Source organism: Mytilus galloprovincialis, chromosome 3 (genome assembly GCF_965363235.1).
Source record: "Mytilus galloprovincialis chromosome 3, xbMytGall1.hap1.1, whole genome shotgun sequence".
Lineage (NCBI taxonomy): Eukaryota > Metazoa > Mollusca > Bivalvia > Mytilida > Mytilidae > Mytilus > Mytilus galloprovincialis.
The window spans coordinates 7,367,936-7,390,919 of record NC_134840.1 but is presented as its reverse complement, the minus strand read 5'-3'; the positions used below and the strand labels follow the sequence as shown (position 1 = coordinate 7,390,919).

At 33.5% G+C, this 22,984-nt stretch overlaps 1 protein-coding gene across 2 annotated transcripts in view; it reads right to left on the bottom strand.

The window, feature by feature from the left end:
- The window catches only part of LOC143067079 (transcription initiation factor TFIID subunit 9B-like), a 29,102-nt gene extending 6,605 nt beyond the window's left edge, over positions 1-22,497 (bottom strand). The window contains exons 1-3 of one of the 2 annotated variants that reach the window (XM_076240104.1): positions 22,343-22,497; positions 14,563-14,699; positions 5,478-5,618 (exon numbers count right to left, since the gene is read on the bottom strand). In XM_076240104.1, coding sequence (XP_076096219.1) covers positions 5,478-5,618; positions 14,563-14,699; positions 22,343-22,463 — 399 coding nt within the window. In that variant the 5' untranslated portion in view covers positions 22,464-22,497. Of the gene's footprint in view, positions 1-5,477; positions 5,619-14,562; positions 14,700-20,861; positions 21,019-22,342 lie in introns of those variants that run through there. The other variant, XM_076240105.1, reaches the window with a different exon arrangement.
- Between the last annotated feature and the right edge of the window lie 487 nt (positions 22,498-22,984).

Here is a 22,984-nt window from a genome sequence, read left to right as displayed (position 1 = left end):
TTTTGTGTAGTTTATATTATCAACACAAGTATTGTTCAATAGACTTTGGTATGAGACAGCATATGAGAACATGTACTATAATAACTTAAAGTCGAATTGTAATTGAGACAAGTAATTGCTATGGTATCCACATTATATATTTTTGTGATCAGATACATATGTATGCAGCTAAATAAGTTTGCATGATAATGAATTACGAACATTAGTTTTAATTATTATTACTTAGTAAACAGATTTATCTATCTGTAACTTATAAGTACATTTATATTTTACAGGGCTTTATTTACATATAAAATATGGTGGACTTTCAACTGTATATTTACATAAGACCTTTACATGTTCAGAGGCGACCTTTAGTTGAGATGTGGTAATGATAGAGTTGTGTACTATTTGAAGCACTTAGCCTTGAATCACCTTATTCTCTAGAAGTTTAATGTAGCATTTACGTCATACATTACAACATTGCTGGCAGCTGTGTTCCCCAGTGTGACCATAAAATACCAAGGAAGTACTAGAAGTTGTTTTTTAAACAAGAATCAAATAATTTCTCCCATTTATATCAATTTTTACAATAGGAAATTTATTTTCGATAAGGATGATATTTTGGTCCTTTTTTAAGAAAGTTCATAACCTTTTTATCTTTGAAGATGTTGTGGTCCCCTGTAATGTTTTTGCAGTAAAAAAAACCTACCTTAGGAACCTTAAAACCTGATGTCTTGTTGAAAAAGAATTCGAGTAACGTTACAGAATAATTATAAAGTTAAGAAGAACATTTCTTATAAGACTAGGCTTGTACAACCTTCATATTTTTTTGGAAAAAAATATCTGATTGACATTTAAGTGTTAACCAACCTTTTTTTATGAGGTTTATTAGATTTAGTGAACATTTTTGAAAAGGTCAGGGGTGTATAAAAAATATGTTAAAACTTATATACTGATATTATTATTTTGATTTTTTTTTCCTTTTTCACAAATTGATGAAGTTCACATGTATTCAATTTAAATTTGTGGTACAGTTAAACCTGGTTAAACCAAATTCTGAATGAACTGGTTTCCTGTGTACATAACCTTTTATCTTTGATGATGTTTTGGTCCACTGTAATAATTTTGCAGACTTAAGGATAAGAAGAGTATGTCCTTACTTACTCCTTAGTACATGGATGCGCCACTCGCACTATCATTTTCTATTTAGATAGTTATCCCAATTTTTTTTTCTCTTTTTTTGGCTCTAAAGGATCCTTTGTGTAACTTTTCCTTTCTAAAGTCAAATAGTCTATAAGTCAGTGTTGACACTCCTTAGCCACAGAATTTTAGTCAGTGATTACCCAGCTCCTTAGCCACAGAATTTTAGTCAGTGTCGACTGAGCTCCTTAGCCACAGAATTTTAGTCAGTGTTGATTGAGCACCTTAGCCACAGAATTTTAGTCAGTGTTGACCGAGCTCCTTAGCCACAGAATTTTAGTCAGTGTTGACTGAGCTCCTTAGCCACAGAATTTTAGTCAGTGTTGACACTCCTTTGCCACAGAATTTTAGTCAGTGTCGACCAAGGTCCTTAGCCACAGAATTTTAGTCAGTGTTGACCGAGCTCCTTAGCCACAGAATGTTAGTCAGTGTCGACCGAGCTCCTTAGCCACAGAATTTTAGTCAGTGTCGACCGAGCTCCTTAGCCACAGAATTTTAGTCAGTGTTGACTGAGCTCCTAAGCCACAGAATTTTAGTCAGTGATGACCGAGCTCCTTAGCCACAGAATTTTAGTCAGTGTCGACTGAGCTCCTTAGCCACAGAATTTTAGTCAGTGTCGACTGAGCTCCTTAGCCACAGAATTTTAGTCAGTGTTGACTGAGCTCCTTAGTCACAGAATTTTAGTCAGTGTTGACACTCCTTAGCCACAGAATTTTAGTCAGTGTCAACCGAGGTCCTTAGCCACAGAATTTTAGTCAGTGTTGACCAAGCTCCTTAGCCACAGAATTTTAATCAGTGTTGACACTCCTTAGCCACAGAATTTTAGTCAGTGTTGACTAAGCTCCTTAGCCACAGAATTTTAGTCAGTGTTGACACTCCTTAGCCCCAGAATTTTAGTCAGTGTTGACTGAGCTCCTTAGCCACAGAATTTTAGTCAGTGTTGACACTCCATAGCCACAGAATTTTAGTCAGTGTTGACTGAGCTCCTTAGCCACAGAATTTTAGTCAGTGTTGACACTCCTTAGCCACAGAATTTTAGTCAGTGTCGACCAAGGTCCTTAGCCACAGAATTTTAGTCAGTGTTGACCGAGCTCCTTAGCCACAGAATGTTAGTCAGTGTCGACCAAGCTCCTGCCACAGAATTTTAGTCAGTGTCAACCGAGCTCCTTAGCCACAGAATTTTAGTCAGTGTCGACAGAGCTCCTTATCCACAGAATGTTAGTCAGTGTCGACCGAGCTCCTTAGCCACAGAATTTTAGTCAGTATCGACCGAGCTCCTTAGCCACAGAATTTTTAAAAGTACTTTATTGAACTTTCTAAATTCAATTTAAACTTTTTTTTGATGAATGAATCTTTAATAAATGAATCTTTATTTCCTCCATGTGCAATTAAATGTATTGGTGCTTCATAATAAAATAGGAATTCCAAATACATAGGATCCAGTCTAAGATGATATTATTCATTAAAGGTCTAACTTACATAGGTTTCACTGTACCAAAAATTCAAAGTTTGATACAGAGGAATTTATTAGCAACAGTTTATTTGTTAAGTAAAAAGTACAAAATAATAAAACAGTTTATAAGTTTAAGCATATCTATTACAACCATGAACTTTCATATATTTTTTACTAAATCTAATAAATTTAATATAACCTTTAAATAAAATGTTGTTTTTAAACACTTAAATATCAACTTGATAATTTCTTCATAAAAAAGTTTAAGGTTGTACAAGCCTTACATTATGGCTGGTAGAACAGAAAAAAAACATTTGAAAAGACTTGAACATGTTGAACCAGGCCATGTCCTCTCTGTGTTTTTGTTAGATGTACTTTTATCTGTATCCATCTGATGAGTTTTCATTTTCAACTGATTTTTATAGTTTGTTCTGTTACACCACTGTCCCAGGTTAGGGGGAGGGTTGGGATCCCGCCAACATGACTGTTTAACCCCACCACATTCTGTATACATGTATGTACCTGTCCCAAGTCAGGAGCCTGTAATCAGGGGTGTGGAAATGCTATGCCCGACTCGCCCGACTCGTACATTTTAACACCCGGACAAGTAATTATTTTTGTTTTGGTTGCCAGTGGACAAGTAAAATAATATACATGACAAACTTCAAATTCAGCAAAAATATAGGATTAATTTCAAAACGTATAAAGAAGTTTAATTTATATAAAAGAAACCAATAATCAGCGAGTAAAAACATCAATGTTCATGACAATAAATATTACACAACTCCGGAAATAGATCGATTACCAAAATGAGTAAAAATAAGTATGCAAACCCAAGTCGCGTAATATTGCATTGGCTTTGTCCTTGACCCGGGATCGTCGATTGTGTTTTATCCACTATTCACCGGATGTGTCAATTCTTAAGATTTTGAATCGAGATTCAGATTGCCTACTTTTAAAATAAAACATCGGGCAAGCAAGACAAAAAGAATGACGAATCAAGTTGAAAGCATAAAACGCAAACGGAGATGGTCAAGGTGTAAAAAAAAATAATACGGAAGCGAGAATATCAGACATCGTGAATATCAGATTATGCCTTGGAAAGAAATTCAGATAATAAGTTTTGTTTTTGTCTTATTTATAGATCAAAGGCAACCTTATGTGTTGTCTAAGTGGTAAATAGAAGTGTTTAACTACCAAGAAAAAACCAAGTGTGTCAGTTGATAAAAATAATTAGTTAAATTCTATTATTTAGTTTCCATTTCTTGACTCACTGTCCTCTAAATTTAGTATATTATGTAGTGTACCTACTGGCTACAGTTTTTATTAAAAAACAATGCTGAAAACTTTACATGTCATTTTATTTAGTTGGTTTGCTTTTGAGTTTCTGTCCCATTGATGTTGTAAACCCATTTCCAACATTCCTAAATTTTTACACCTATATATAAACCAATAGACCACTTTCGAGTTCATCCGTCACCGGAAAAAACTCGTCAATTATATGCGCCTTTATGACGTCATTTACCAGATAGAGGGGTCGCCTGTATCCCTGCACTATTTACGTTCATCAAGTGTCTTAGTGATCGTCATTGTGCAGGATAAACTAGAAATAATGGATCTTCTGTAGGTACTTAATGACAATTCCCTAATGACAGCAATGCTGATTGTCAATTTTGAGAATTCAATTTGCCGAATAATTCGTACAATATAGAATTATAGTTTTCCAACCACTCGCTCAACATTGGAATGGAAGTGACGACGCCCCTAAGCGCACAAATGACGTTCACTAAAACCAGAGTTTTTGACGGAAATGCATCGAACTCGAAAGTTGTCTATTGATTTCACTGATTTGTTTGGGATGCAAAACAGTGCTAAGAATCAAATATTAGCTAACAATAAAATACTACAATATTTATTGGGACCATCAGGGCAAGTAGCTTTTTTTCCGGACAAGTAAAATTTACAGTTTTACTTGCCCAGGGACAAGTGCTCACAACAAATATTTCCACACCCCTGGTAATTCAGTGGTTGTCTTTTGTAAATGTGTTATATATTTTTTTTCCCATCATTTTTTGTACATAAATTAGACCTATAGTTTTCTCGCTTGACTTGTTTTTCATTTGTCATTTCAAGGCCTTTTATAGCCTACTATGCGGTATGGAGTTTGCTCATTGTTGAAGGCCCTACGGTGACCTATACTTGTTAATTTGTGTGCAATTTGGTCTCTTGTGGAGAGTTGTCTCATTGGTAATCATACCACATTAATTCCTTTTTTATAACAGCCAATTTTGTAGCTTGTCAAGACATGTTTTTTTTAATATTTTGGTTATTTCATTTCCATAATCTTACTATAAAATTATATTCTATTTCCTAAATATGGAGAATTTTGCAATATTGATACAAATTCTTTTGATATTTCATTTTTAGAAGGATGTCATAGTTCACATCTTCTTTTTCTTTTATGCGGTATGGAGTTTGCTCATTGTTGAAGGCCCTACGGTGACCTATACTTGTTAATTTGTGTGCAATTTGGTCTCTTGTGGAGAGTGGTCTCATTGGTAATCATACCACATTAATTCCTTTTTTATAACAGCCAATTTTGTAGCTTGTCAAGACATGTTTTTTTTAATATTTTGGTTATTTTCATTTCCATAATCTTACTATAAAATTATATTCTATTTCCTAAATATGGAGAATTTTGCAATATTGATACAAATTCTTTTGATATTTCATTTTTAGAAGGATGTCATAGTTCACATCTTCTTTTTCTTTTATAATTTTTTTGTTTGTTCATTTATTGATTTTTTCACAAGAATGTTTGGTTGTTGTTCTGTTAACCTACCTTTTTGACCATTTTATGACTGGCCATCTTGTAGTTGGGTGCAGATAAACAGTATCTATCTGGTGGAAGCCTCAGTCCACTGTAAGGTTTAATTAAAGGCAAAGCTTGACTGTTCTTATGTTTAGCTATATCCATCAAGAGCTGGAAACAGAAATGTACACTCTGTTATTTAGATATTTATCTTATTTGACTTTGTTATTTTCTTTCCTTCCGTGTTCAAACTTTTGATATTATGAAACAATCAAAACAATAAACTAGTAGTAATTCAATGTCCCAAACCTCATGATTTTGTTAAAAGACTCTTTTGAATTATTTCATTTGTGATAATCTACAATGTAGAAACTTTTACAGCTTACTCCATGTGTACGGTACAGGTAGGAGCTTTCCATTTTATTTGTCTAGAACCTTATATAACTTACTGTATGTATATGGTAGAAGCTTTCCATTTTATTCGTCCAGAACCTTATATAACTTACTCCATGTGTATGGCAGGAGCTTTCCATTTTATTTGTCTAGAACCTTATATAACTTACTGTATGTGTATGGTAGAAGCTTTCCATTTTATTCGTCCAGAACCTCTTATGACTTACTGTGTGTGTATGGTAGGAGCTTTCTATTTTATTTGTCTAGAACCTTATATAACTTACTGTATGTATATGGTAGGAGCTTTCCATTTTATTTGTCTAGAACCTTATATAACTTACTGTATGTGTATGGCAGGAGCTTTCCATTTTATTCGTCCAGAACCTTATATAACTTACTGTATGTGTATGGCAGGAGCTTTCCATTTTATTCGTCCAGAACCTTATATAACTTACTGTATGTGTATGGCAGGAGCTTTCCATTTTATTCATCCAGAACCTTTTATAACTAACTGTATGTGTATGGTAGGAGCTTTCCATTTTATTCGTCCAGAACCTTATATAACTTACTGTATGTGTATGGCAGGAGCTTTCCATTTTATTCATCCAGAACCTTTTATAACTAACTGTATGTGTATGGTAGGAGCTTTCCATTTTATTCGTCCAGAACCTTATATAACTTACTGTATGTGTATGGCAGGAGCTTTCCATTTTATTCGTCCAGAACCTTATACAACTTACTGTATGTGTATGGCAGGAGCTTTCCATTTTATTCATCCAGAACCTTATATAACTTACTGTATGTGTATGGCAGGAGCTTTCCATTTTATTCATCCAGAACCTTTTATAACTAACTGTATGTGTATGGTAGGAGCTTTCCATTTTATTCGTCCAGAACCTTATATAACTTACTGTATGTGTATGGCAGGAGCTTTCCATTTTATTCATCCAGAACCTTATATAACTTACTGTATGTGTATGGCAGGAGCTTTCCATTTTATTTGTCTAGAACCTTTTATAACTAACTGTATGTGTATGGTAGGAGCTTTCCATTTTATTCGTCCAGAACCTTATATAACTTACTGTATGTGTATGGTAGGAGCTTTCCATTTTATTCGTCCAGAACCTTATATAACTTACTGTATGTGTATGGCAGGAGCTTTCCATTTTATTCGTCCAGAACCTTATATAACTTACTGTATGTGTATGGTAGGAGCTTTCCATTTTATTCGTCCAGCACCTTTTATAACTTACTGTATGTGTATGGTAGGAGCTTTCCATTTTATTCGTCCAGAACCTTATATAACTTACTGTATGTGTATGGCAGGAGCTTTCCATTTTATTCGTCCAGAACCTTATATAACTTACTGTATGTGTATGGTAGGAGCTTTCCATTTTATTCGTCCAGAACCTTTTATAACTTACTGTATGTGTACGGCAGGAGCTTTCCATTTTATTCGTCCAGAACCTTATATAACTTACTGTATGTGTATGGCAGGAGCTTTCCATTTTATTCGTCCAGAACCTTATATAACTTACTGTATGTGTATGGCAGGAACTTTCCATTTTATTCGTCCAGAACCTTTTATAACTTACTGTATGTGTATGGTAGGAGCTTTCCATTTTATTCGTCCAGAACCTTATACAACTTACTGTATGTGTATAGTAGGATCTTTCCATTTTATTCGTCCAGAACCTTATATAACTTACTGTATGTGTATGGTAGGAGCTTTCCATTTTATTCGTCCAGAACCTTATATAACTTACTGTATGTGTATGGTAGGAGCTTTCCATTTTATTCATCCAGAACCTTTTATAACTTACTGTATGTGTATGGCAGGAGCTTTCCATTTTATTCATCCAGAACCTTATATAACTTACTGTATGTGTATGGTAGGAGCTTTCCATTTTATTCGTCCTGAACCTTATATAACTTACTGTATGTGTATGGCAGGAGCTTTCCATTTTATTCGTCCAGAACCTTATATAACTTACTGTATGTGTATGGCAGGAGCTTTCCATTTTATTCGTCCAGAACCTTATACAACTTACTGTATGTGTATGGCAGGAGCTTTCCATTTTATTCATCCAGAACCTTTTATAACTAACTGTATGTGTATGGTAGGAGCTTTCCATTTTATTCGTCCAGAACCTTATATAACTTACTGTATGTGTATGGTAGGAGCTTTCCATTTTATTCGTCCAGAACCTTATATAACTTACTGTATGTGTATGGTAGGAGCTTTCCATTTTATTCGTCCAGAACCTTATACAACTTACTGTATGTGTATAGTAGGATCTTTCCATTTTATTCGTCCAGAACCTTATATAACTTACTGTATGTGTATGGTAGGAGCTTTCCATTTTATTCGTCCTGAACCTTATATAACTTACTGTATGTGTATGGCAGGAGCTTTCCATTTTATTCGTCCAGAACCTTATATAACTTACTGTATGTGTATGGCAGGAGCTTTCCATTTTATTCGTCCAGAACCTTATACAACTTACTGTATGTGTATGGCAGGATCTTTCCATTTTATTCGTCCAGAACCTTATATAACTTACTGTATGTGTATGGCAGGAGCTTTCCATTTTATTCGTCCAGAACCTTATATAACTTACTGTATGTGTATGGCAGGAGCTTTCCATTTTATTCGTCCAGAACCTTATATAACTTACTGTATGTGTATGGTAGGAGCTTTCCATTTTATTCGTCCAGAACCTTATATAACTTACTGTATGTGTATGGCAGGAGCTTTCCATTTTATTCGTCCAGAACCTTATATAACTTACTGTATGTGTATGGTAGGAGCTTTCCATTTTATTCGTCCAGAACCTTATATAACTTACTGTATGTGTATGGTAGGAGCTTTCCATTTTATTCGTCTAGAACCTTATATAACTTACTGTATGTGTATGGCAGGAGCTTTCCATTTTATTCGTCCAGAACCTTATATAACTTACTGTATGTGTATGGTAGGAGCTTTCCATTTTATTCGTCTAGAACCTTATATAACTTACTTTATGTGTATGGTAGGAGCTTTCCATTTATTCGTCCAGAACCTTTTATAACTTACTGTATGTGTATGGAAGGAGCTTTCCATTTATTCGTCCAGAACCTTTTATAACTTACTGTATGTGTATGGCAGGAGCTTTCCATTTTATTCGTCCAGAACCTTATATAACTTACTGTATGTGTATGGAAGGAGCTTTCCATTTATTCGTCCAGAACCTTTTATAACTTACTGTATGTGTATGGCAGGAGCTTTCTATTTTATTCGTCCAGAACCTTATATAACTTACTGTATGTGTATGGTAGGAGCTTTCCATTTTATTCGTCCAGAACCTTTTATAACTTACTGTATGTGTATGGTAGGAGCTTTCTATTTTATTCGTCCAGAACCTTATATAACTTACTGTATGTGTATGGTAGGATCTTTCCATTTTATTCGTCCAGAACCTTTTATAACTTACTGTATGTGTATGGCAGGAGCTTTCCATTTTATTCGTCCAGAACCTTATATAACTTACTGTATGTGTATGGTAGGAGTTTTCCATTTTATTCGTCTAGAACCTTATATAACTTACTGTATGTGTATGGCAGGAGCTTTCCATTTTATTCGTCCAGAACCTTATATAACTTACTGTATGTGTATGGCAGGAGCTTTCCATTTTATTCGTCCAGAACCTTATATAACTTACTGTATGTGTATGGCAGGAGCTTTCCATTTTATTCGTCCAGAACCTTTTATAACTTACTGTATGTGTATGGTAGGAGCTTTCCATTTTATTCGTCCAGAACCTTATACAACTTACTGTATGTGTATGGTAGGATCTTTCCATTTTATTCGTCCAGAACCTTATATAACTTACTGTATGTGTATGGTAGGAGCTTTCCATTTTATTCGTCCAGAACCTTATATAACTTACTGTATGTGTATGGCAGGAGCTTTCCATTTTATTCGTCCAGAACCTTATATAACTTACTGTATGTGTATGGCAGGAGCTTTCCATTTTATTCGTCCAGAACCTTATACAACTTACTGTATGTGTATGGCAGGAGCTTTCCATTTTATTCGTCCAGAACCTTTTATAACTTACTGTATGTGTATGGCAGGAGCTTTCCATTTTATTCGTCCAGAACCTTATATAACTTACTGTATGTGTATGGCAGGAGCTTTCCATTTTATTCGTCCAGAACCTTATACAACTTACTGTATGTGTATGGCAGGAGCTTTCCATTTTATTCGTCCAGAACCTTATATAACTTACTGTATGTGTATGGCAGGAGCTTTCCATTTTATTCGTCCAGAACCTTATATAACTTACTGTATGTGTATGGCAGGAGCTTTCCATTTTATTCGTCCAGAACCTTATATAACTTACTGTATGTGTATGGCAGGAGCTTTCCATTTTATTCGTCCAGAACCTTATATAACTTACTGTATGTGTATGGTAGGAGCTTTCCATTTTATTCGTCTAGAACCTTATATAACTTACTTTATGTGTATGGTAGGAGCTTTCCATTTATTCGTCCAGAACCTTTTATAACTTACTGTATGTGTATGGAAGGAGCTTTCCATTTATTCGTCCAGAACCTTTTATAACTTACTGTATGTGTATGGCAGGAGCTTTCCATTTTATTCGTCCAGAACCTTATATAACTTACTGTATGTGTATGGAAGGAGCTTTCCATTTATTCGTCCAGAACCTTTTATAACTTACTGTATGTGTATGGCAGGAGCTTTCTATTTTATTCGTCCAGAACCTTATATAACTTACTGTATGTGTATGGCAGGAGCTTTCTATTTTATTCGTCCAGAACCTTTTATAACTTACTGTATGTGTATGGTAGGAGCTTTCTATTTTATTCGTCCAGAACCTTATATAACTTACTGTATGTGTATGGTAGGATCTTTCCATTTTATTCGTCCAGAACCTTTTATAACTTACTGTATGTGTATGGCAGGAGCTTTCCATTTTATTTGTCCAGAACCTTATATAACTTACTGTATGTGTATGGCAGGAGCTTTCCATTTTATTCGTCCAGAACCTTATACAACTTACTGTATGTGTATGGCAGGAGCTTTCCATTTTATTCGTCCAGAACCTTTTATAACTTACTGTATGTGTATGGCAGGAGCTTTCCATTTTATTCGTCCAGAACCTTTTATAACTTACTGTATGTGTATGGCAGGAGCTTTCCATTTTATTCGTCCAGAACCTTATATAACTTACTGTATGTGTATGGCAGGAGCTTTCATTTTATTCGTCCAGAACCTTATACAACTTACTGTATGTGTATGGCAGGAGCTTTCCATTTTATTCGTCCAGAACCTTTTATAACTTACTGTATGTGTATGGCAGGAGCTTTCCATTTTATTCGTCCAGAACCTTTTATAACTTACTGTATGTGTATGGCAGGAGCTTTCCATTTTATTCGTCCAGAACCTTATATAACTTACTGTATGTGTATGGCAGGAGCTTTCCATTTTATTCGTCCAGAACCTTATACAACTTACTGTATGTGTATGGCAGGAGCTTTCCATTTTATTCGTCCAGAACCTTATATAACTTACTGTATGTGTATGGTAGGAGCTTTCCATTTTATTCGTCCAGAACCTTATATAACTTACTGTATGTGTATGGCAGGAGCTTTCCTTTTTATTCGTCCAGAACCTTATATAACTTACTGTATGTGTATGGTAGAAGCTTTCCATTTTATTCGTCCAGAACCTTATATAACTTACTGTATGTGTATGGCAGGAGCTTTCCATTTTATTCGTCCAGAACCTTATATAACTTACTGTATGTGTATGGCAGGAGCTTTCCATTTTATTTGTCTAGAACCTTATATAACTTACTGTATGTGTATGGCAGGAGCTTTCCATTTTATTCGTCCAGAAACTTATATAACTTACTGTATGTGTATGGCAGGAGCTTTCCATTTTATTCGTCCAGAACCTTATATAACTTACTGTATGTGTATGGTAGGAGCTTTCCATTTTATTCGTCCAGAACCTTATATAACTTACTGTATGTGTATGGTAGGAGTTTTCCATTTTATTCGTCCAGAACCTTATATAACTAACTGTATGTGTATGGCAGGAGCTTTCCATTTTATTCATCCAGAACCTTTTATAACTTACTGTATGTGTATGGTAGGAGCTTTCCATTTTATTCGTCCAGAACCTTATATAACTTACTGTATGTGTATGGTAGGAGCTTTCCATTTTATTCGTCCAGAACCTTATATAACTTACTGTATGTGTATGGTAGGATCTTTCCATTTTATTCGTCCAGAACCTTATATAACTTACTGTATGTGTATGGTAGGAGCTTTCCATTTTATTCGTCCAGAACCTTATACAACTTACTGTATGTGTATGGCAGGAGCTTTCCATTTTATTCGTCCAGAACCTTATATAACTTACTGTATGTGTATGGTAGGAGCTTTCCATTTTATTCGTCCAGAACCTTATATAACTTACTGTATGTGTATGGCAGGAGCTTTCCATTTTATTCGTCCAGAACCTTATACAACTTACTGTATGTGTATGGCAGGAGCTTTCTATTTTATTCGTCCAGAACCTTATATAACTTACTGTATGTGTATGGCAGGAGCTTTCCATTTTATTCGTCCAGAACCTTATATAACTTACTGTATGTGTATGGCAGGAGCTTTCCATTTTATTCGTCCAGAACCTCTTATGACTTACTGTGTGTGTATGGTAGGAGCTTTCTATTTTATTTGTCTAGAACCTTATATAACTTACTGTATGTGTATGGTAGGAGCTTTCTATTTTATTTGTCTAGAACCTTATATAACTTACTGTATGTGTATGGTAGGAGCTTTCTATTTTATTTGTCTAGAACCTTATATAACTTACTGTATGTGTATGGTAGGAGCTTTCCATTTTATTCGTCCAGAACCTTATATAACTTACTGTATGTGTATGGCAGGAGCTTTCCATTTTATTCGTCCAGAACCTTTTATAACTTACTGTATGTGTATGGCAGGAGCTTTCCATTTTATTCGTCCAGCACCTTTTATAACTTACTGTATGTGTATGGTAGGAGCTTTCCATTTTATTCGTCCAGAACCGTTTATAACTTAGTGTATGTGTATGGCAGGAGCTTTCCATTTTATTCGTCCAGAACCTTATATAACTTACTGTATGTGTATGGTAGGATCTTTCCATTTTATTCGTCCAGAACCGTTTATAACTTAGTGTATGTGTATGGCAGGAGCTTTCCATTTTATTCGTCCAGAACCTTTTATAACTTACTGTATGTGTATGGTAGGAGCTTTCCATTTTATTCGTCCAGAACCTTTTATAACTTACTGTATGTGTACGGCAGGAGCTTTCCATTTTTATTCGTCCAGAACCTTTTATAACTTAGTGTATGTGTATGGCAGGAGCTTTCCATTTTATTCGTCCAGAAACTTATATAACTCACTGTATGTGTATGGTAGGAGCTTTCCATTTTTATTCGTCCAGAACCTTTTACAACTTACTGTATGTGTATGGCAGGAGCTTTCCATTTTATTCGTCCAGAAACTTATATAACTTACTGTATGTGTATGGCAGGAGCTTTCCATTTTTATTCGTCCAGAACCTTTTATAACTTACTGTATGTGTATGGCAGGAGCTTTCCATTTTATTCGTCAAGAACCTTTTATAACTTACTCCATGTGTATGGTAGGAGTTTTCCATTTTATTCATCAAGGATATTTCATACATGTAGCTTACTATGTGGGTATGATGAGGTTTTTCATTGTTAATCCAGGAACTTTTACAGCTTATAATTACTCCTTTTGTACGGTAGGGTTTTTCAATTTTGTAAATCTAGGACCTTTTACAGCTAACGCTGTGTATGTATCTGAAATGTGTATGACTTGAGAGTATTTTTAATTTAAAAGGTTTTTATGGAAAAAAACTCAGGATTTTTTATAGCTTGCTCTTAGTGTATGTATGATAGGGGTTTTTTCATTATTCATCCAAGACCTTTTAATAACATACTCAATGTGTAATAGGGTTCTAACATATTGTTAAAGGCCATTCGGTGCTTTGTTGTTTTTTTTTAAATATTTAATTTAATTTGTATATATAGTCTCATTGGCAATCATACAATATCTCTAGTTTTATGTACATTATGCAAATACAAATGAGTAACTAAACGGTCTATGAACAATGTTGAATTAAGGCATAGCTCTTATAAATCTGTTCTTGAAAAGGTTAAATATGAGCATCTTCATGTACATGTGCTGTCTGTACTGTAAGCAAGTATGAACTTTAACAGCAATTTTACTTTTCAAATTAACATTTCCAAGCAGCCAGCACTCTCTATCATGTTTATTAAACCAATGTGATACTGATTACATTAATATCTACTTTACAAAGGTGATTGCATTTTTGTCCCACTAATTGAATCATGAGACTGAGAGTGTCTGACACATACACATATCTTTATTAGAATCTACAAATGTCATTTCAGAACACCAAAAATTAATTAAGTAACACAGATCAACAGAAGACTGGGATATTGATCTATGAGAAAAACAACCCAACCACACACATTACAAGTGTCTACATTATGGGTTCAAGTCTAATGAGCTATGAGATAGTTATGAATCAATCTAACATAGAGTATCAAAGATATGCCAACATAACCCAACTCCCTACCGGCAATAAAACACTTTAAATTATAAGTATATTTACATCTCTTGGTGGAGGTGATGTAAAGGAATGGTCCATTCTACACTGTATGGCCAGCTTGACATCATCAGCATCAACGGTTTTCTTATTAGCATGACTGGAGTATACTCTGGCATCGTCTAATATATCAGATACATATCCTGTTAAAGAACAAAATGCAAACCAAATAAAAAATATCAACTTATAATATGTCTTACATATATATATAGCACCTAACTGCACATACTTCAAAAAATCAATATAATATGCATTGCCTCCTCAGTCCTCAAATTTTCATATCATGGTGTTTATATCGCAAGAACCACACTTACTATAATACCTCCTAAGAGAGGACCATTCTTTTTTCGCGTTTATCTACATGTAAACTATGATTATACTACTTTAATATATAGAGACTCTCTGTTTTCTTTGAAATATTTACTATTTAATGGGTCATACCAGTTACATATATATTAAAATAAGTAAAAGCATGTGGAAACTATAATGTGTTCATAGTACACTGATGCCACAGTGGCACTATATTTACCAAGTTTCGAGTTGTTTGGACTTCAACTTCATCAAAAACTACCTCGACCAAAAACTTTAACCTGAAGCCGGACAGACGGAGGAACGAACGGATGCAGATTTGAAAATATAATGCCCATAAATGGGGCATAAAAAATTATTGTTGAAAGTGAAAGTAGTGATTTGGCAAAAAAAAAAAAAAAAAAGTAGGGTAGAGATTAGAGGGAGGCAGGACCTTTTTCGGGACATTAGGATCGGGTGTTTTTAAGCTCCGGATTTGAGGATTGATCCTTACAGGATTCGGGAATATAATTTTCGATTTTGGGATTTCAGGATATGAATTTCTTTAAATTCTGCATCTCAGGATTTTCTGCATCTCGGTATTTCATGTTTTTAAGCCCGGGATTTCGGGATCAGGACAATGCTACTCACATTTGCACCAACAGAAAACTTTTAACTGGAAATGCATATTACCAAAATTCAAACTGAATGTGATCTGCATTTTATGTTTCATAATATCATGAATATTGTTTTAAAATCTGAAGAGATTTTCGTAAGTAATTTATTTCATTATCACCTTTTCAAAAATTAAAGGTACAAATCTAAGTGTTATAACTCAGTAACAGTAAACATGCAGGGTTACTGGTAGCTAGAATAGGTGATTTAATTATCACTCATTTCAGTCATTGGTCGGGTACATCACTTTTTTTAATGAATTTCTTTTTTCATTTGCACATGATTGGGCTTAAATTAAAATAGTGTTTGTTTGCAGTTTACCGACCGACCCTTGAAAATCCTCCCGACTGTGAAAATTTTATTGCTTTAAATTTGAAGAAATTTTTTTTAATACTTCTATTGACGCGATCCGGAACTTTGGGTCCTTTCCGGAAATGATTTAAAGTCTGGGTCAATTACGCATTTCAAGTTCGGTTTTTCTTAGCTTCCCGTCAAGCGTCCATGTGACCATTTAATGATGAAGCACATGGAAATTGTTTACAGGTATCCATGAAGTCACGGAGGAGTACTTTACGCTGTCGTCTCGTGTCAATTTTAAGACAAATATGTAAACATGTAATGATGTGTGATGATATCATTGACGATGATGCAGCGGATATTCATAACTGACACTATAACAATTCTGTCTCAAACAAATCGGGTACAGAATCTGTGGAGCCTGACTTTATGGAACCAATTTCAGTGGTTAAATAATTCGACAGCAGCTTGAAGTATGGCATATTTTCTACAAATCGTTGTGAAGACGACAAAGATGAAACCACTCCTCCGTGACTTAAATCTTCATGGATATCTGTAAACACGCCTGTACGGAGGAAGGGCTCATTTGAAATGTTAATGGATATAGATCATGCCAAATCAATAAGAAGCAACCCTAACTACACAAAGATGTAGAGAAAATGAATGGTTAGCTTGAAAAATAAATATACTCTCTATATTAAATCTATCTTCGATTGCAATGAGTAGGCTCCTTTAGGATAAGGGGGGCTGCCCCACTCATTGCAATTATTCTCTTTCTTACAATATTAAATATACCCAAACTGTGGCCTGTGTGAATTCAATTAAAACATGTCCTTAGGAGCTATGCTGCCAATTTGTTTTATGCATTAAAAAAAAATTTTCAGTACAGACCATTTACTTTTAATGGGGTGCTATGGATTTCACCCCAAACTTTAGATTTCTTTGATTTTCATTAAAGCCTGGCAAAAATATAACCTTATCACATATAATTAAATATTGTTAGAAATATGAAAACAGTTGAATGTCTTAATACTTTTTTTTTAAGGTGCCTTTTTTTCAATTGAGGAAGATTCAATGGTTGTTTTTTTTTTTATTAAAAATACACTCTTTAATACATTGTCTTAGAAATCTTTAATATCTACATTTTTCTGATGAAAATACTCTACTCATGAAAACATTCTAGTCAAGAAGCATACATGTCTAAATATATTTCTTTAAAACAGTTCCAGTCATAATGACATTCCTTGTTTATAAATGTTCCAGTATTTAATAATCATACCATATTTTATGTCATAAATTGGATAATGACACTATGTTAAATTTTCAGTTTTGGTTAAAAAGTTTTTTATCTGAAAATGCCTGTTCATTTGTTGTTGGTTTTCAGCATGTCCAGTGTTTGTTGTTTTAAAATGTTTTTTTTTTCTTCACAAGAAACTTGGTTTAGTGTAACTGCTTGTTTAAACTGTATTTTGGTTGATAAAATAAAATATTTTTCCTACCTACCGACCCTTCAGTGTGAAGGTACAGTCGGAAAACTGCAAACAAACATATTTTTAAGGTTGGCCTTGTCATAGTACAAAATGTAAGTTATACACTACAGCTTAAATAGTTTGAGACAATGAAGAATATAATTGCAAGACAAAGGTTGCTCTCATACATGTCATAGATAATGATACCTATTTTTAATTTATACAACATATGGTTTCTGTTTTGTTTATTTCTGATTACAATAAAGGAGTCCAGGAGTTCCAGCAGATCTCCTCCCTACTTAAAATATTTTTAATAAAAAAAATATTTTTCTATTTACATGTACATGATTTAAATTTTAAAAAATAACTTTTTAGAGTTATCATGTTGGTTTGTTCCAATGATAATTTGCTTCTTAATATTATTATGATATGTTGATCCTTTATGACAAAATTCAATCCATTGCATTATTAAGTGTAATTAAGTTTGCTGACTGTCTCACAGAGATTTATCTGGAGAACAATTGTACTCAAAAATCTAGAAAATTTAGGAACAGGCACTTCATTCTGGTTAATCAAAACCTTTTAACATGGCATTATAAAATAGGTATTTTGGTATGAATGTGAATCATAACATGGCATTATAAAATAGGTATTTTGGTATGAATGTGAATCATAACATGGCATTATAAAATAGGTATTTTGGCTGTTAACAAGATGTCCATGTCCATGTATGAATGTGAATCAGTCTTAAAAAAAAAAAGATATATTTCATAACATTATTCAATTACTTTATATTAACTGTTTTGTCTTCTTAGTTTCAATTTTCATTGAGGCAATGTATGTAATAAGGGAGATAACTTGTGTATTCCAAAATATTTTAGCAAGGGAGATAAATTTGAAAAGCCTCAGCTATGGTATCAGCAATAATTATTTTGCTGTTTTTTGTACATGTATAGTATTATTGTCAGTTTTTTAAAATTTTGTTCGTTATTTAATTATATGTTCATGTTGTATTTGAAAAAAGATCCATTGTTTGGCCTCTATAATTATTTTCAATGAACTCAAACATTTCAGATATTGGCACTACATGTATGTACAAAATGTATATATACATGTAAATTTATACATGTTTACCAAGACATAAATATTTAATTCACATATGAATGGCCCTAAATTTGAGTGTTGCTCCTATTATATTTCATTGCCCTTCTCAAAATGTATACATGTATTCATAGTTGTCTTTATAGAGATGCGATTCTGATTTAATGCAATGAAGATTACTCAAACACCATCACATGTCCTACTATTTTTTTTTTAAGTAAAGAAATCTCTGTTTTACTGGAAAAATTACAGCAGGGTTTTAGGTATCACAAACTTGTCAAAGCATTTACTAAATTGTATCATCAGTACAAGGACATCATTCATAAACATAAATCAACATGCAGGCATCTTATACGTTCAAGTATTTCACATCCAATCTTTTATGGTAATATTCAATACAAAGCACAAAATTGTCAGTATTCACCCATAAAGCTAACCAAACCTTAAAATTTTAACAGACTTATTCAGAAGGGATATAGTTACGATACTGTACATATTGTCAGGTCATTAGAGATAGCATATTTTGGTATTGATATTTATTCCCTCATAAGGTCTTTGCATAGGAAATAAACACATTTACTGGTATTCTAACACCAGCTGTTGGCATGATACAGGTTTTTCTCTATATTTTATGATAATATGATACTCAACACCTTACGAGAGGGATTTTGCTTGATTTCATATGATTAAGAAATATAATCAGTTAAATTGAAGTCTGGAGCTGGCATGTCAGTACCTGCTGTAAGTCCTTTGTTAATTTATGCATCTTCAATGCTACATGTATGTATGTTTATTTTTTGCCTATATGTCTGACATTGGACTCAACCTCTCTAGGACTTAGTTTTACTAAGTGTATCTGGCGTATTGCTGTGTGATTGTTTATTCTACATTGTCTAGATATATAGGAACAGGATTGAGATATCACAACATTCTTTTTTATATTAACCATACATCTTTTTTGTGCCTGATCAGTCAATAACCCCTCAATATAATGGCTATTCCATTTATGAGAGGTACATTTCAAGTGATAGAATTTTGTAATATGCATGGACTTATTTCTTCTTTATTATTAAAAACAAATGAACTCCTCTTCAACATGTTCAAGGGTGGTAATGTGGGTACCTTCATGAGGCCAAACAAAACTATATGTCTGTTTACGGTTACCCGACCGACCCTAATTTTAGCGCTGACCCTATGCCATTTTATTTCCATCGTAAAGTGAAAAATGAATAGAACTTGAGTCAAAAGTGACGTAAGGGGTGCCAATAAATTTAATCAATTGCCTGATACATCCCAATGTTCACAATCATAAATATGACAGCTGTTTTAAGGAAACTCACAACTCATCATTTGTGTGTGCTAATGAAATGAAATAAAAACTTTGCCGCTATTTTTTTCCAACCAATAACCAAGGGAAATAATCCAATTATTAAAAATACTGATAAACTTGGCCCATTGTAATGTCAATTTATAAATGATATTTACCTTCCCATTTATTCATGCATTTGTAAATATGTTTGTTCATGCATTATATCTTCTTTGTTATATTGTTGTATTATCATGCCTCATGTGAGGCCTTTAGTGAAATAAAATGTTTCAATGTTTCCATGGACAACTCAGACCAAAGCAAGACGGACCGCACAACTCAAAATCATGGCGCAAAAAATAAAATGGAAAAAATAATAAAATGGAAATACCCATCTACCTACTCTATTTATTTTGATGATGTAACCTTAAACAGTTATATATTTTTTTTTTGGCCTGATTAAAAAATTCTTGCTTGATGACCATTAACAGTAATTTTTGGTGCATGACAATAAAATGTGCACTTTCTTTTAGACGATTTTTAAAATAAAAATCAAATGAATTCGACAAATCATGTTAAATTTTTTTCCAAAAATAACGGTAACAATAATTATTTAAGACATCTGACAAATCACTGTTAAATTTTAATCCATTTGATGCTTACATCTAATGATAGTGGAAAATGATCGTTTTACGCGTGATGGTAAGGGCATAATTTACTACCCACCTTATTTAGCACGTTTTGAAAAATTGTTCCTAATATAATCATTCAGGGACCGCACTGTGCGTTGCCAATGTTACAATTTGCGATTTTTTTTATTTCATCTGGGGACAAAATACGCCTGCTGGCGATCTTTCTGGCGCTAACATTTTCCTATGTAAAAATGTTTATTTCTTGACAATACATTGTATCAATCTTCATTTTAATTGGAAAAAGTTTTAAAAATAAGTTTACAAAATTTAACCTGGCGACAAGTTTATGACTTTGTTTACGACCCCAAGCTAATCAAAGGAGGTTACAGCAGGTGCCATAATCTGTTGTTACAGGTAATTCATTTATTGGATGGGTCATTAATGATCATCAACATAAATTTATTCAAATAGAATTGGTCAGTCAGCATTTTGTCTTTGAAGAAATGGTCATATGACAATACAATTTGCAATGTTTACCGTAGTTGTATGAAGAAAGCGTAACTGACAGGAAGTCGAAAACCATAATCAACTTGTTAAAAAACATTGTTTTACTTGTTTCCCGTTAAAAAATAGCAAATTCAGACGAAATTTGTCTTTGACTGCCTTTAGTAACAAAACCAACCGCCATTGTTCACCTTGTTACTTGTTCTACGTACTGTTTATAATCCTCCAAAGGAGGAGCACACCCGAATAAAGAAAGATACAATGTAACTCAATTTTTCTTTTTCTAATGACATACCTACTTTAGACATGTCTTAGATATTTCTACATAATTTTGGGTTAAGAATTTATATAATAAGGTATTTTGAGTTATGGGAAAAATTAAAGAGGGTCTTAATAGCAGTAAGGGTAGGATGCCTTGTGTAATCTTTTTCTGTATTCTTTTTTTTAATACAAACTTTAACACCTCTTATTTTATTTTATTCATTCAATTACCTATTTGTTCTGTGCTTTATTTTTAAATTTAAAGACATTTTCTCTTTTCTGTAGAATATACATGCCATAAGCTAATTTATATTCTTCTACATATGAAATACTGACATAGGAAAATAAAATACTGTTGTATTGATAAAGTTGCTATTTGGTCATGTTGGTCATACCGGAAACCGTAAATACAGATCAGCTGATAGCGGGAACCTGATGATTTGAATGAGTTACTTGCAAACAACCTCTGCGTCTAGACGTATACTTAGAACTAGAGACCTGATTGATAACCTAGTTGGTTGGATACTCCCGACTAAAAGGTAACTCATATATTCATATATTCACACATTCACACATATTCATTCATTCACCATTTGCCCATTTACAACATTAAAAATGTTGTTTTGTTTTATGTATATAAACCCTAGATGCAATAACTTACTTAGTATTACATTTAAGATGATGTAAAGTTCAGGCTGAGTGCATAAGCAATTTTAATTGAACATTGTTTAAATTTTGGTAGAAGAAATAAAGACTCTAGCTGGTTCCAAAGCTTGCTCCAAGTTTTCAAAACTGGCGACAAAATATAGGAGCTGGTGATTTTTCTGGCTCAAACTTTTTGGGAGCCAGAGCAGCACCTGATCACCCCCCCCCCCCCCCCCCCCCCCGTCTGTGGGAGGAATGGGACAGGCCTTCATTTACAAGTGCATTTAAATTTGGGAAATGTTCCCAACCTGTTTGAAGCTTGTGTATGTGGTTATTCTAAATGCACATCTCGCATTTAGTAGGCTTCCCAGAAAAAAAAATTAAAATAGCCTTGCCAGACGTCATAATTATTTGGACTAGCTTACAAGCAGCTGTGGCAGCTTATGTGGTTATTTGGGATACATTCTTATATAATTGACGAAGCCGATATTGCATGATCAGAGCAAAAATTGAAAATGTAGAACCACACAACAACAAACATTTTGTAAGGTGTCATAATTCAAATTAGTGACAATAATCAAGCAAAATAAAGAATGGTAAAAAATTACTGTAAACAAATTCAAGCATTTGATTAATGACTCGTGGCTCATGTTCAGTAACACCAAGATCTTTCAAAATAGCAGTCATAATTTGAGCATCTCTCGGCAAACTTTTTGCTGGAGCGGCCATTTTTGATAGAGTGTAAACTTAATAAAAAATCGGTAGCGGATTTATTTCCGGGTTACATCCAATTCAAGTTTTTCTAAATATTAATAAATTATTCGGTACCATGATTTCCCGAGAAATACAAAAAACAACAACATTATACCCCCAAAACAAACTGATATATCCCGAGAAAAAGATTTTTTATGGTGTTATGCTACTTTTTATTGTGTTATACTACTTTTAACAATATTAAAAGAATATTTTAAATTAAAATATTACTCGTTTTTTTTCTCAATAAAAGCGTAATTTCATTTAAAAAAAAAAACAATTTGTATGTCTTGTATGCAAAATCTTTGTTGAACACAATATGGCGGACATTCTCAAGGTAGACAACTTAAGTTTTAAAAGAACTGGAAGAATAGAAAAGTATCAAAAGTACTGAAAGAATAGATTCTATTAAAAAATTAAATTATTAAAAAGTTAATACAGACTGAGTTATCATAACTTCATTCGGGTATTTAAGCTTACCAAATAATTTCTTTTTT